This window comes from Engystomops pustulosus, chromosome 6 (assembly GCF_040894005.1).
Source record: "Engystomops pustulosus chromosome 6, aEngPut4.maternal, whole genome shotgun sequence".
NCBI classification, from domain to species: domain Eukaryota; kingdom Metazoa; phylum Chordata; class Amphibia; order Anura; family Leptodactylidae; genus Engystomops; species Engystomops pustulosus.
The window spans coordinates 46,977,497-46,993,458 of record NC_092416.1 but is presented as its reverse complement, the minus strand read 5'-3'; the positions used below and the strand labels follow the sequence as shown (position 1 = coordinate 46,993,458).

Here is a 15,962-nt window from a genome sequence, read left to right as displayed (position 1 = left end):
AATCAAACTATTCAAGCTCCGTTTTGAGCTTGACATTGAGTTTTTTATATTCATTTATTTATAGCAGTATGGGTTTTTGTATCAGATGTTCATATTCCCAGAATACCCCTTTAATGGGCGCTGACCACCAATACAAAACTTTAATAAGGTGAATCATATTATACTTAAAGGAGTCTCTATGGCACCTAAATCTTAGCTACTCCCATAACAGTGGTTGGAGGGGCATACAGATGTCCTTGGCACATAGAGTAATGACTGTATGACCACCTCTATCCATCAGTAGGCAGCAGTAAAAATGATCTCACAGGAAGTCCCAAGTCCTGCTGTAGACAGGTCACATGACCCACCAGTCCTAGTGGCATCACACAAACTTATGGATGATCCTATTACGGTCTTGTACTTAGCCTAGTAATGTTATGAAATAGTGGACAACCCCTTTACGGCTAGTTTTATTTTGTCACCAATTGCAAAGATTGCCTTTAATGAGGGAGACCTACCAAGGTCCATCCAGCTTCATACCTGAGCATCTCTATGTTCGCGGGCCAGATCTGTTTGATCACATACTCTTCTTGAAGATGATGACCAAAACATTACACAGAGGTCGTCCAGTCTTGAGGGTGACAAGGTGTTAAAGATTTCCTAAACTGAAATAGGATTTTATTGCTAAATCAATGGAGACACCTTACTATTCAGTAATTTCATCAGACTCTCATTTCAGCAAGAAGTTCTCAAATTTATTCAGGTACAAAAATATGGAAATATCACAAATCTCTCAAAACAGATTATAAATCAGCTTTCATATGGCTTTATGTTTATGAGATTTATTTTTTTAACAGTGCATCAGTTAGCCTTAAAATGAATGTTTATTTAATGGATTGTCCCGTAGGACCGATGTGGTGCAGTTTGTGGAATCGGACAGCCAAAGTTTTTCTTATTCCCTTTAATATTAAAAGGTACCCAGGAAAGCTATAATCCGATTGGTTGTAATAGACAACAGTGACACTTTGCGTGTATCAACATTAATAAATATTACATTTTAATCCCATAGCTGACTTGGCTTATAGCATCAAAAACACAAGAAACTCAGTAGTCATTCAGTAACATTCTTTGGTCTATTTTACTATTAAATGGGTTGTTTGGGCTAAAACTATCATATCCATAGAATACGCTCTCTTAATCAGTTGTTGGGACTGGGGGGAGGGGGGTTGCAACAAACTCCAACAACCACTCGCACAGGGTCTGCTAGCCGCACTACCCAGTCATAGTAGTATTAGCATTAGTTTTAAAAAAAAAATCCTACTGCAAATTTTTTGTTCATTTGTTTGAGCCAAAGCCAGGAGTAGATCCAGTCGAAATAAGAAATCTACAAATTATAAATTCAATGTGCAAAACTAGTGGCGGACGGATTAGTGAGAAATCTAGTTATGCTTCTGCACATACTACTAAGTTTGGCTCAAAAATTCCAATGAAGTTTGCAAAAAATTGCTGTGTGTGTTTGCATGAAACCACCTTAAGACAGCATCTGCTAAAAAAAAAAAAAAAAAAACTTCTTCATAACCAATATCCCATAATAATCTAGTGAAAACTGTATATGTTGTACTGCATGTATATACCCCTTTCAGGTCCCCAGTAAAGCCACTAGGGTAAAAAAAAAAAAATCACATTCGTTCCAGGGATATATTATCTAGAAGTAAAAAAATAAGGCACTAATATGTGCCTATGGATATTCGGACCCAAGCTTTTCCCAGCAATGGTAAATAACAGTACCGGAAAATAAGCCCCCGCACTGCAAAGTGTGAACAGGAGCCATAAGAAGGCACTTGGGATTGAAAAGGCCAATGTGCTTATCTAAACATGGCATCATAATCAACGTACCAGGCCAACTGGCCAGAGTTTGGTTTTACGCCAAAGATTGGCCACCTTACTGGCTTATTTTCTGCTCGGCTGATCAGTGTTATAATATCGTGCTTCCCCTTACCTAGTACCAGAACAGCTACTTTCTGGGCTTTATTGATGAGTGGAAGGCTAAGGCTCATTCTGTGTGTAGGCTTTAATGGGCTTTCTGATAACACCACAAGTTTATCTCCTGTGATGCCATCCTGGGAACCAGGGAAGATGGAGGCCGTGTGCCCATCATTACCCAAGCCCAAAAGCACCAGGTCAAAGCTCGAATTGGTCAGAAGAGCAGAGATCTCTAGTGCATACTCTTCTGTACCCTTGTCCTCCTCGTCACAGAGTCTTTGGTTCTTGTGCACGGGCATAGGGTGTATATTCACATATGGGATCCTCACATGTTGCAGGAGATGCCTTTCAAGGCTACCAAAGTTAGAGTCTGTGTCTGTGAATGGTACACATCTCTCATCAACCATCCACAAATGTGTATGTTTCCATGGGAAACCAAAGTGGTGCTTATACAACCTATGAAACAAAGCAATGGGACTGGAGCCTCCAGAGAGAGCCAAGTGGAAGGTTCCTTTGTTCTTCACTGCTTCTTCAGCTGCCGTCTGTATGTCTTGTGCTAATTGTTGTATAAGTGGCTCTGCCCAATTAGACACCATAGGATTGCCAAGGAAGATGGATTGGGCAGAAGCAAATGAATTTGTGTTTTGATCCATACCCATAACTTCTAGGCCCTCTTTGGAAACAAAACGTAGACCCCCACGTTCTATTACAAAGTCCAGCAAGGTTATGGTTTCTTCTCCTCCTGGGTAGATCCTAGGGGTCTCATTATTTAGATTCTCCAAAAGTCTAGTCCAGAACCTCCAAGAAGCTAACAGGTTCTTTGTTGTGACAAAGGAGCCCTTTTTGCCTCGATAGATGTTTGATATCAGCGCAGTATAGGCATCTCTTTCTTGGACTGGACGGTGCACAAAGTAATCAGAGATGGGCTGACCAAAAAAAGAGATGCCTGGGACATCTGATGCTTCCTGCCATTGGCTGTAGGGGAGGCTTGGCTTAAAAAGACTTTTTGTTACAAGAACAGCTGGAAAGTTTAGGGCTCCATTGCCAATGTGGAAGATGATCTGTTTGGGTTGACATGAATTTTTTATGGTTTCTTCCTTTGATTGTTTGTGGACGCAAAAAGCGTTATCTTTGAAGACAACTCTGGCGTAAGATGTCCTCTCGTCCAAATCTTTTCCAGACACCAGGAGAAAGGGGACACCCTCCCATCGAGTGTTGTCAATATAAATAAGGACACCTGCAAAATGGAAATTGAAAGTCAAAACACTTAGGTCAGTCACTTAGGTCAAACATTTATGGCGAACCTTTTAGCAACCGAGTGCCCAAACTGCAAACCAAGATCCCCTTAATTTATCGCGAGGTGCCAACCAACAATTAAAGCAGTATTTTATTGCTTCCTGTTCTTCAACAACCTGCAATCATACTGGCCTCATGAGGACACCAACACAGTAGAAAATTTGCACCATTGTAGCTTCTTTCCAGTGTCCCTCTGTACACAGAGAATCATGGGGCTAGCAGAAGGTCCTCCAAAGATAATTCAGCCCTGTCTACACATTCTCCCTCTTCCTACAGTCCCAAGTAACCAAGTAAGTCACTTTAAAATATCACTGAAAGGAGCATCTTTTAAGCTGCTTGGAACTACTGCTGGGGCGATGGCCCAGGTGCCCAAAGAAAGAGCTTGGAATGCCGCTTCTGGCACCCGTGCAATAGGTTCGCCACCACTGACTTGGGTAAACACCCTTGGTACACACAGCTCCCTCTTCTAAACTTATTGTTTGTGCTCCATATAAAGTATCTACTATGTACAGGCGTCTCATACAATGTTCTATGTACAGTAATATAGACATGGTTCACATCTACACTGGAGGTTCTAAAATGCTGTACATTCTAATGAGTACCCTTAAAGGGGTATTCCCACCTCTGCATTTACATTTGTTTAATTCATTTGCCATATGTAAACATTTCTTCAATTGGATGTTATTAAAAAAAATGTTCCTGTGTGAAGATCATTTCTCATAAAAGCAGCCATGTTGTCCCTTAGAAACGAGATGGATTCCGCAGACGGATACAACCACCTCACATTTAGGCAGCAGTGGCCAGACGCTATTGAGTCTTGCCTGACCACTTCAGCAATCATTACCACAGGACTGCTGTGGGTTATGCAGTAATTCCCAGACATTTCCTATACAAACACCCTTTGTGCAATCCCTCCAGCAGAGATGGCCGTATCCAAGGACACAGTCTTGTTTCTAAGGGAACATATCACTACATTTATGGGAAATTATCTTCACACAGGAACATTTTTTTTTAATAACATCTAATTGAAGAAATGTTTATATATGGCAGATTAATGAAATTGAATGTGAATGCCGAGACGAGAATACCCCTTTAAGATATTCATTGTATTGCGCTAAATGGTTTGCATGGAAACGTAACTGCCAAACTGGCGAGAGGCACCAAGCAGTAATAGAGTCACAGGAGACAGCTTTAGGCTACATTCACTGCCGTTGCCAAAGCACGGCGGGCACATGGCAGTGCGGGGGATAGGAGGAGGGGGAGTGCCGCTCACCCCCGTCCCTCACCATAGGAATATATAGCGCACTGTGCCGTATTCCGGAGAAAGATAGGACATGTCCTATCTTTCTACGTGGTACGGAGAGGTACGGAGCCACACTTGTGCTGCACCGACCACTCCCGTTGGGCGCCGTGCGACCATTGCTGTCTATGGGGGGGATGTATATAGGCCGTATATATGTCCCCCATACGGCAGTGTGAATGTAGCCTTAAAGTGTAACTCCAAGTAATAATGATTTTTACCAAATTGTTCTACTTTATTTTCCCTTTAAAACAAACAGAGTGATGTCCATATTGTGTCCCTTGCCCCTCTCTATGGCATTTTCTGTTCTGAAGCTACTTTTCAAAAAACTTCTTCAGCAGAAGTGAAGTGGCAGGAAAGCAACCTCTTCCTGTATCTGTCCTCAGCCCCAGTCAAATTGAGGTTGCCCTCACTACCTATTATACCTTGTGTTCTCTCATCAAGTAAATTAGTAACAAATCCAGCGTGATTCCTACAAGTAAATCCACAACTGAGTGTACATACATGATATATATGGCGACTAGCCTGGCAGCTTTTGCACATGGAGAAGCACTGTGCTGAAAGTGCCCAGGGGAAAGTGGGAGAGGGGGTGCAGCATGAGGTACAGAGAAAGTTCTGTAGAATCACAGACTTGGTTGGAGGGACTTGTAGGGAACCGGGGAGATGTTGTACCTCACTATTCTGTGTAAGAGACATCTGTATCCACAGTTTCCCAGGATTAATGTGTGATAAAACTAAAATGTGCTTTAAGAATGGAGGTGGTTTTATAAAGATATGATTATTGTTTATGAAACAGAATAGAATTTGTGAAGCAGATTCTGAAACACAATGTTACAAGCATTTTGAACATATTATATGACAGGTCTATCAGGTAGTGAACTATACAGCAACTCACCTGCAAATGTTGGTGTGTTGGTGAAATAATTGTGGTTTTTCTCCATCTCCTCTCTGACCTGGGCCAGGTAGTTCTGATACTGACCAATCACAGCACTGCTGTGTTCTGGAGCTCTAAGAGAATCCAGCAATTCTAATTTTGCTCTTAGGACTTCATCTGAGTTACTAAGGTTGCGAGGAACTTCCATGGCCACATAGGTTAAGATTTCTGTCAAGTGGTTCTGGATAACATCACGTATGACTCCATATTCTTCATAAAAGCTGGTGCGGCCTGTAGAGTATAAATAATACATTTTTCAGGATCCTCAGTCCAGTTCAGCGAAACCTGTTCCAAAGACCACCCCTTATCTGAATCAGAGTTCCTGTGCCTATGTATGGAATGTCAAAGCATATGATTTTGGTCAATGAAAATCATCCAATTTTGTTCCGAGTTTTAGTCCTCTAACCATCTGTTTTTGTAGTCCTAGTGTCATCCAAGTTGTCAGATTGTTAAATCCAATTTTTACAGCTTTGAGCTACTTTCTTGAGAAACGGAACGCAATAGGATGACATTCGAGTAACATCCATTTATTTTTTTCAAGGGACAGAAAAGGTGTCATTATAAGTAGGTGGCTACAGTAAAGGGGACACTATAAAGAGGGGCCTGCAGTGAAGGGAACACTATAAGGAGGGGCCTACAGAAAAGGGTACACTGTGAGGAGGGGTACATAAAAGGGTTCGTTATAAGGAGGGGTCTACAGAAAAGGAGTAACTGTAAGTTAGGGGAAAGGTGGCACTATAAGGGTGAGGCTGAAGGAATTGGGTATTGTAAGAAAAGAAACTACAGGAATATTGGTTGGGGTTACATAGGGGTAATCTTTTTTTCCTGCAGGAACACTGTGTGTGTGTTTGGGGGGGGGGGGGTGTTTGGGAAGTGCAAGGGCAGTTTAACTCCTCTAGTCCCTGGTTACAAAAATTTGGGAAAATGTTAAATATGTGCCATATAAACTGGACTTCAAATTACCAATTACCTTTGGCATCAACTGTCTCCTTCATGACAATCTCCACTCTCTCCACATGTTGTTTGTTCCATATTGGATCCAGGAATTTTTGGTGTCGGCGTCGAAAAGGAAGAATCTGTTCAACAGTCTAAAATACATAAAGGAAAATACCTTGTAGGTAAATAATCATAGGGAATAAGCCGACTGAAACCCTGACCGCACTATAAGAGCCGCTCACTGACTAGTAGAGGTATTGTACCAGCCCTGGAGGTGGTTCAATGATAGCATACTACATAACCAATGTATGTACAATCAATAATCAGCACCCACTGCCATTATTGTGTGCCTTTAGACTAGGCAATAATTGTTGCAATTTGTTTACATAGGTAGTATGCCAGCGATACATGTAAGAAGCAAACAGTTATCAATAAGTTCAGAAAACCCCTTTAGATTAAGACTTTTTTGCTTTATAACATGCTACATGCAGATAGTTATACAATCAGATCAGCTCTCCCTGCTCTTAAACATGCTACCTGCAGATATTTATACAATCTGCTTAATTCCAGCTGCTCTATAACCTACTACCTGATGATAGTTATACAATCTGATCAGCTACTCTATAACATGCTTCCTGCAGACAGGACACTGTATACAATCTGATCAGCCACTCCTGCTATATAACATGTTTCCTGCAGACAGGACACTGTATACAATGTGGTCTGCTCCTCCTTGCTTCCTAACGTGCTTCTAGCAGATAGCGCTCTATAAATAATGGGGGTCATTTACTAAGGGCCCGAATCAAGTTTTTCCGTCGGGTTAACCAAATATTACCGATTTGCGCCGATTTTCCCGGAATTGCCCCGGGTTAGTTATACAATCTGCTCAGCTCCTCCTGCTCTATAACATGGTTTCTGCAGATAGGACACTATATATTACCTGCTCAGCTCCTACTGCTCTATAAAATGATACCTGCAGATAGTAAAACTGTATATATGCAATGTGTTTAGCTCCTCTTGCTCTATGACATGCTGCATACAAACACAACTGCAGTTACAATGTGACAGTGTTTAACATTCCCACTCACAGAAGCAAAATCATATTTAGGGCTTATTCCATTATGTTGGCTAAAAGGCCATACGGCCCATGTGAGACTAGACCTTTTTGCTATAAATATCCTTACAGTAAAGATCTTTAGTGTTGCAGGGGTTATGTAGCATAATAGCTCCCAGTGCATCGGCCCATGATTTACGGCCATGAAATGGTACATTTTTCACAGATTAAATATATCAAAAAAATCCCTAAATGCATTGTACCAGCCTCAGAAACACAGAACTAAATCCAAATTTTTAATGTTTTGTTCAAGCTATAAAATTGTTATATAATACCACAGGGATACATATTTTGAAGTTAAAGTGCTGCCAAGCTTCCCATAAAACATGGCTGTCCCTAAGGTCATTGATCCGTAGTACAGATCATGTGTCTATGAGCGAGTTCACACAAAGCAGGTGAATAGTAACCTCAGGCACATGGATAATTAACATAGATGTTTGTGAACCAAGATCTTAGAAAACTGCTAATATAGCAATCGCTGCCATAAAAATAGACATGTAGGGCTGCAGAAAGTGTCTGTGTTTGCGCTGATAGACTACAGCGGGCAACTGGTGGCCATAAAACAGCTCCCTTTGACCCATTTACATGTACAACATAACAATGAGGGATAAAACTTGCTCCTAGCATAAAGCTAGCGACATCTCACCTGTTTTCCTAGGTAATGGTCAACCCTGTAAATCTCTTCTTCTCTGAAGAACGTCTGCATGACACCGGCAAGTTTCTCCGCAGACTCATAGTCATGGCCAAAAGGTTTCTCCAGCACCACGCGCAGCCATGCACCGGGAGGCGGCCGGCAGCTGCCATTGATGTTCTGTGCAATATCCGCATACGCAAAAGGTGGAACGGACAAGTAGAATAACCTGCCGGCCTCATGAAGTCCCTCTTCTGCCAATGAGGTCAATATGTCCTGGTGTAATGCGGTATAGTTCTCTGAGGTCTTTAACTGTCTATAGCGGGTCAGCTTTAGAAACTGATCCTTGACAAGGGCGCATCTATCTGGGGGAACATCTTCAGGGCAGCTCAGAGACTTCAGGGCCTCAAACAGTAATGGTTCTGCCTTTTCAGCAGGAGTTAGGGCAGCCCCATGGAAGCTAAAGCTATGGCCACTATTGACCTCGTTTAGATACAACTGGAACAGGCCCTGCCATAGGTATTTCTTGGCCAGGTCACCAGTAGCCCCAAGAAGTACCACAGATACATGGCCTTTGTTTTGTTTACAGAAGACAGCTACAGTGCCGACCAGGAGGAAGCAGTACAGGACCCGCAGATGCATCGCATCGGCCACCAGATTACTGAAAGGAAAAAAAAGATTATGTCAATCTGAAGGTGAATACAAGCAGCAGAATTTGTAGTCTCAGTTTTCTCAATGGGCAAATTAAACATGGAATCACTGTAAAGCCGCGGTCACACATACCGCTAGGTGTCCATTCATAAGGCGCCGCTAGCGCACATGGGAAGGTCCTTGGCCTGAATGCACATGCGTTTCCAGAGAAACGCATTCGATTGTCTTATCAATCGCATGAGTTTCCCTGTGTGTTCAGGTCGAGGACCGTCCCATGTGCGCTAGCGTCGCGTTAAGAACGGACACCTAGCGGTACGTGTGACCGTGGCCTAAGGGTATGTTCACACATGAAGATTTTGGTTTGTATTCCATGTATGAATTCAAATGCAAATGTGCCTCTTACGGCTTTCCATGGTTAGCAGTTTCTCCTACCTGGTGTAAATTTTATAATCGAGACAAAAAGTGGGGAGAATCCAAGTGTATATATAGTTTGGTTTATTGGAACAAGTCACATAATTAGGAAGAATATTGCACAGGTGGATGCATGGGTGCCTCGGGCAGCACCTCCTGCAGCAAGGTAGGGGACAGTCACCTGCTATAAAGCAAGTCCAGACACTTAAAAATAGTATCTTTTCACACCTAATGTCAATAAGGGTGTAAATGCATGGAGTACCCAACTACTAAAACATAAAACTGAAATCTTTCAACAGCATATGGTTTTTATTGCAAAAATCTAGTTAACTATAACTAACTATAGGCACATAGACTAACTCAGCTTAACTTTATATCCAAGACTCATTTCAAGCCTGATCCGACCTTATTATATGTGAAGTCTGACTTGAAACATTTCTCAGTTATAAAGTTTTAAGTTGGGTTAAATCGGGGGAGAACTGTTCTGGGGGAGAACAAATGGCAGCCAATCAGAGCTCAGCTTTTATTTTTCCACAGCTGTTTATAAAATTAAACCTGAGCTCTGATTGGTTTCCATGGACAACTAAAACAGTTTTACCTCAGACACTTCTGATAAATGTCCCCCAGTGCCCCGTATATGTGCCTATAGTTAATCCATTTTTAACTAAATTAAAAAAAAGCCTTAAAAATAAGGAGGGGCAGCATGAAGTGAAATATTTTAAAGCAAGCCAAGATTTTAGACTTTTAGCTATAACCTGCACCAGGTGTAAAACTCTCAAAAAGTGGGGTTTTTTGACAGTGGTTTATTCTTTAGACAAACATTTATGACACACAAAAGGCCCAGCATGGACATCAAAACATATTATAGTGATCATGATTTCCAAAGCAACTGGATGTAGAATGTTTTGCTGAAAAACAACAGTTTTTTCCTGAAAAAACATGCAGTGTGAATCTACCCCAACAGGCTGCCCTATAAATGGTGCCTGCAGCAGATAGGTAGGTAAGATGAAATTTACAAATACAATTTTTGTAACAAGAACCACCTATATTGTAAAGGGTACGGTACTGTACACTACAAAATAACATAATAATTTGTAGTAACAAGGGTGCTGGCTATAGAAGGGTATATTCTGTATTGGTACAACAGGCACAGTCGGTCATAAAACAGATGGAGGGATTCTGTCTCAAATTTTATTTACCATAATGGTTGTATAATATAAATTTTACTATTAAATAACGCTACATGGGGTAACCCAATGTAGATTATAGTGATGTATAGCATGTGATTTGTTATATGAAGCTAGTCCACCAGCTCCCGCTATATGGATTTGTCAGCAGTTATGAACTCTCAGCAATGTGAAGTACTTACCTTGTCTGGAGAATTCATGCAGGATCCTCACACAGCGTGTGGTGTTCAGAAGAGAAGCCTATAAGACATGCAGACCATGTCTATGAAAGAGAAAGTTCAAGGATCATCCTGTTAATCATTACAGCAGAAAACTTTACGCAAGGATCAAACAGAAAAAAAAAAATCTCTTCCCAGCAGTGAAAGCTCAGAGGTTCCAGGCATTTACTCAAACTGTTCTCTATGGTCGATCTGCCAGGCAGTGGGAGGGGGAGCCATGGAGATTAGGAGGTTGGCAAACAGAAAGAAAATCTACACACAATAGCAGTGAAAACTACTAAGTTACAACACACACTTCACTGGAGGTCAGAGCAAGTGATATGCAGAATAGTGTACATATGAACATTAAAGAAAAATTATGGAAAATTTGTAGATTTGCAGCAGATTTTGCTGAAAATGCTACAGGGAAGTTCTACTCTCCTGCTGCCAAAAAGCAGTTCATGTTTATTTCTTTGTGCAAAAATAACAACTTGTTGTATCTATATACGAATATCCTTCTCATAGATATTACAGCAACCATTATTTTTCATTGCATTCACAAACCATGAGCAGAGACCTGCATGGGAGTCCTTGCATCATATTCCTGTATGATGTAAGGAGTCCCATTCAGCCCAATATGTGCAGTCCTTCGGATTTGACCAACATACAGGTCAATTTCCACAGACTGAACCCGTTCCTGTGCAGCTGGCCTAAGGCGAACCAAGAATCAATTTCTGACATTTTTCATTCGTTTCTCACGGATCCTCCTAAACTATAGTCTATGAAAGATCTGTGAAAAAACTCTTCTGACTAGGACATGCTTTACTTTTTAAGGGGATCCGTTAAAATAATGATTGAAGGCACTGATCCTTTAAAAGGTCCTGTCGCGTGCCGTCTGTTCAACAAACGAACAGCACTATTTTCACTGAAGAAACAATGTGCCGAAAAAGGACACCAACAAGCTTCATAGTTATACAAGGATTTTTTTAATGCGAATAAACCTACTAAACACTACTGAAAGTGAAATCTACACCAGTATAGAACAGAGAGTTGGGATACAAGCAAAAATATACAAAAAATAATATAGGTTGGAATATACACTGAACCTATGAAAAACCAAGTTGGTAAAAACTTTGCCAATGCTTCAAAAAAAAAAAAAATTAAGAAATTCAACCTTCTATACCATATGCATCCTCTCATATTACTACGTACCCTACAGTATAAGTGGGAAGCAAAAAGTTAGACTTATTAAACCTGTCAGAGATCATACATTAAGGTATAAGATACAAAGAGTCAATATGTAGTGATTAGCAGAACCGATGTCAGTGTTCGACTGCGCAACCTGGACATAATGCCGGATTGGCGGCTATACAACCAATACAGCAAATGGACACCCCTTGTAACTAGCCATGGATGTGACTGGCCAGGAGGGACACCTCTATGGCTATGGCTAGTTGAAAAGCTGGTCAATTTGCTGGATTGGCTGTCTGGCAATTGAGCTACCGAACCCGAGCACTGACGTGGGGTCCACTCATCTCTATTGATAAGTTTAAGAAGTGACTAGTGTGTGTCAACTCCTTACACTTTGAACTTTTGTGAATTCACAGTAAGTACATCAGCAGACCTGTGCATGTCTGGAATCTCCAAATCCTCACAATCAGCAGGTACTACCAGGCTTGTGTGTTTTTTACTGGATTACAGACATAGCATTTCTCAGTGTGAGTGCTGTACAAGCCTCGTCTGCATGACAGCTCCCCCACAGCAGAGCTCCGAAAGCAAAGCAGAAACAGAAAGCTGATCTGATACTTCCCTGCAGCAGGACGTGGGAGATAGAGATACGGGAAACAGCAGATTGCAAAAAAAGTCCATCTTTAAGATAGTGTGCTTCATCCAACTAAATGGTTACCGAAAATTTCTATTTCGGCCAGGGACACACAGAATCCACATACCTCCTAACTGTCGGAGCAGCGAAAGAGGGAAAACATTTGTGGCTGTGACTCCCGCAGGTCCCCCTTATATTATGACTCCCACAGCAGCTACCCTTCATTCTTTGCCTACCCAGCAGCTTCCCATCATAGTGTGCCCTCCCTAGCAGCTACCTTTCATTCTCTGCCCCCCTGCAGCTTCCCATAATAGTGTGCACTCCCTAGCAGCTCCCCTTCATAGTGTGCCCCCCAGCAGATCCCCATCATAGTGCACCCTCCCAAGCAGCTCCCCTCTTTACCGTGTCCCACCAGCAGCTTCCCATCATAGTGTGCCCTCCCTAGCAGCTCCCCTTCATAGTGTGCCCTCCCTAGCAGCTCCCCTTCATAGTGTGCCCTCCCTAGCAGCTCCCCTTCATGGTGCGCCCTCCCTAGCAGCTCCCCTTCATGGTGCACCTTCCCTAGCAGCTCCCCTTCATGGTGCACCCTCCCTAGCAGCTCCCCTTCATGGTGCACCCTCCCTAGCAGCTCCCCTTCATGGTGCACCCTCCCTAGCAGCTCCCCTTCATGGTGCACCCTCCCTAGCAGCTCCCCTTCATGGTGCACCCTCCCTAGCAGCTCCCCTTCATGGTGCACCCTCCCTAGCAGCTCCCCTTCATGGTGCACCCTCCCTAGCAGCTCCCCTTCATGGTGCACCCTCCCTAGCAGCTCCCCTTCATGGTGCACCCTCCCTAGCAGCTCCCCTTCATGGTGCACCCTCCCTAGCAGCTCCCCTTCATGGTGCACCCTCCCTAGCAGCTCCCCTTCATGGTGCACCCTCCCTAGCAGCTCCCCTTCATGGTGCAACCTCCCTAGCAGCTCCCCTTCATGGTGCAACCTCCCTAGCAGCTCCCCTTCATAGTGTGCCCCCCAGCAGATCCCCATCATAGTGCACCCTCCCAAGCAGCTCCCCTCTTTACCGTGTCCCACCAGCAGCTTCCCATCATAGTGTGCCCTCCCTAGCAGCTCCCCTTCATAGTGCGCCCTCCCTAGCAGCTCCCCTTCATGGTGCGCCCTCCCTAGCAGCTCCCCTTCATGGTGCGCCTTCCCTAGCAGCTCCCCTTCATGGTGCGCCCTCCCTAGCAGCTCCCCTTCATGGTGCACCCTCCCTAGCAGCTCCCCTTCATGGTGCACCCTCCCTAGCAGCTCCCCTTCATGGTGCACCCTCCCTAGCAGCTCCCCTTCATGGTGCACCCTCCCTAGCAGCTCCCCTTCATGGTGCACCCTCCCTAGCAGCTCCCCTTCATGGTGCAACCTCCCTAGCAGCTCCCCTTCATGGTGCAACCTCCCTAGCAGCTCCCCTTCATGGTGCGCCCTCCCTAGCAGCTCCCCTTCATGGTGCGCCCTCCCTAGCAGCTCCCCTTCATGGTGCGCCCTCCCTAGCAGCTCCCCTTCATGGTGCGCCCTCCCTAGCAGCTCCCCTTCATGGTGCGCCCTCCCTAGCAGCTCCCCTTCATGGTGCGCCCTCCCTAGCAGCTCCCCTTCATGGTGCGCCCTCCCTAGCAGCTCCCCTTCATGGTGCGCCCTCCCTAGCAGCTCCCCTTCATGGTGCGCCCTCCCTAGCAGCTCCCCTTCATTGTGCGCCCTCCCTAGCAGCTCCCCTTCATGGTGCGCCCTCCCTAGCAGCTCCCCTTCATGGTGCGCCCTCCCTAGCAGCTCCCCTTCATGGTGCAACCTCCCTAGCAGCTCCCCTTCATGGTGCAACCTCCCTAGCAGCTCCCCTTCATGGTGCACCCTCCCTAGCAGCTCCCCTTCATGGTGCAACCTCCCTAGCAGCTCCCCTCGGAGCCCCGTTCTCTGCTATGTGCCGCGTGCCTTACAATAGCAGCATGGTGGATACATACAAATCCCATCCACACGCGGTGATAAAATCCTGCAGCAGAAGAATTTGCAGCACATTAATTGTCACTACGGATTTAAGGAACAAAGAAAGTGCACACAGCCACCCAAAACACGGATGGCATTCCCCACAGATTTTAGCGTAATCTGTGCAGATGATACACAAGCTATGGATATAGCAGCTGTCTTGTGGAGTCACAGTAGACACCAATATGCCTCAGGGCACCTGCCCCACACTCATTGCAGCTATTACCTTATCGGTGCAGCGCCCTCTGCAGGTGGACGTCCCCTATTGCCATGTGCCTCCCCATATCTATCGCACGTCGGGGCGCACATTCAGCTGTAGCCGCAGCGACCTCTACAGGCGGATGTAGAAAGTGAAAGCCCGAAGGCTGCAGCTGTGAGCTCCGGCGGAGACGTCCTCCTCCACTTCCTCCTCATCACGTGACTGTCAGACACGGAAGTGAGAGGGAATATTGCACTAGTGATACGTGTATGGATGCCATTGCTTGCAGTTGTGTGTATATGTATATACTGTAATTGTAGGGCTGTGATGCTCTTCCCATTCTGTCCCAGAACACCAGCCCTGTACCTGTAGTAAATGTGAAGGAGGGAGGGGGCAATGTCTCATCTCCTGTCTAGTTTCATATATATTTATGTTGCAAAAAGTTAAACATAAAAATCTTTAAAGGGATTTTCCAGTATGGCAGAGGATGGAGTACATTTTTTTAATTCATTACGTACCTCACTCTATTCTATTGTTGAGCTCAGCTGCCATTGCTCTTGGTCTCTGGTTCAGGAAGAACCATAACTTTTTTCTTTTTCCATTTAGTCATAGGGGGGATTTGTGCTTCCTAGTAGAATTGATTCGGCACATGTCAGTCCACTGAAGAGGAAAAGGGGTCAGTGTTGCTCAACTTTCCCCCCTCCATAGAGTAGCGCAGGGCCTGCGACATTAGGAGCAATACAGGACATGACCTATATATTGCCGGTCACAGTGCGGCGACATCACCGGTGGTCATCACACAGTGACCGGGCGTCAATGGGGATCGAAATGCGGTCGCTTATCGGTTTTCATTATGTTTGTATGATTGAGCCCTCATGAAAACAAGCGCATAACCTGCTCAGATTCCACGGACTGCACGGGACGCGAGTCGTTGCTTTATACAGAAATATGATGCAAGGACTTCAGCCCTAGCACTGTGACAGTTAATACAGCAGTTAACAGGGGCGTAACTTGAGGGGGTGCAGAGGGTCCGGTCGCAACAGGGCCCAAGAGTCTTAGGGGGCCCATAAGGTGTCACTTTCCCATATGAAAACAATAGTTCTATAAACCATACATACGGAGGCCTGGCACAGACTTTGTCCTGGGGCCCATCAGCTTCAAGTTACGCCACTGGCAGTTAATACTGTTTTCCTGGGGGGTAAGAGCTCCGCACCCCTCTCCTCCGCAGTGTAAGACAAGCGTGTGCTCACCGCATCACTACCAGGAGCCATGGATCACAATGGGGGCCACAAATTGTGCGCCCAGATCATGTGAATG

The 15,962-nt window shown here is 44.4% G+C and overlaps 1 protein-coding gene across 2 annotated transcripts; it reads right to left on the bottom strand.

The window, feature by feature from the left end:
* Positions 1 to 720: 720 nt before the first annotated feature.
* H6PD (hexose-6-phosphate dehydrogenase/glucose 1-dehydrogenase) lies at positions 721 to 14,837 on the bottom strand. 2 transcript variants are annotated; one of them, XM_072155938.1, is made up of 6 exons: positions 14,673 to 14,837; positions 10,605 to 10,684; positions 8,189 to 8,834; positions 6,463 to 6,580; positions 5,454 to 5,723; positions 721 to 3,199 (listed from the first exon to the last, which is right to left on the bottom strand). In XM_072155938.1, exons 3-6 carry the CDS (start codon positions 8,813 to 8,815, stop codon positions 1,845 to 1,847), a joined length of 2,370 nt encoding a protein of 789 aa, XP_072012039.1. In that variant the 5' UTR covers positions 8,816 to 8,834; positions 10,605 to 10,684; positions 14,673 to 14,837; the 3' UTR covers positions 721 to 1,844. The 2 variants fall into 2 exon arrangements, with proteins under 2 accessions (XP_072012039.1, XP_072012040.1); XM_072155939.1 differs by having other exon boundaries at positions 10,605 to 10,662.
* Between the last annotated feature and the right edge of the window lie 1,125 nt (positions 14,838 to 15,962).

Excerpts from the sequence above, each read along its gene's own strand:
- H6PD (XM_072155938.1), bottom strand. The coding sequence starts at position 8,815 with ATGCATCTGCGGGTCCTGTACTGCTTCCTCCTGGTCGGCACTGTAGCT. Across the intron at positions 5,724-6,462 it reads GGAGACAGTTGATGCCAAAG|GCCGCACCAGCTTTTATGAA; the intron begins GTAATTGGTAAT and ends TATACTCTACAG. Across the intron at positions 3,200-5,453 it reads CAACACACCAACATTTGCAG|GTGTCCTTATTTATATTGAC; the intron begins GTGAGTTGCTGT and ends TCCATTTTGCAG.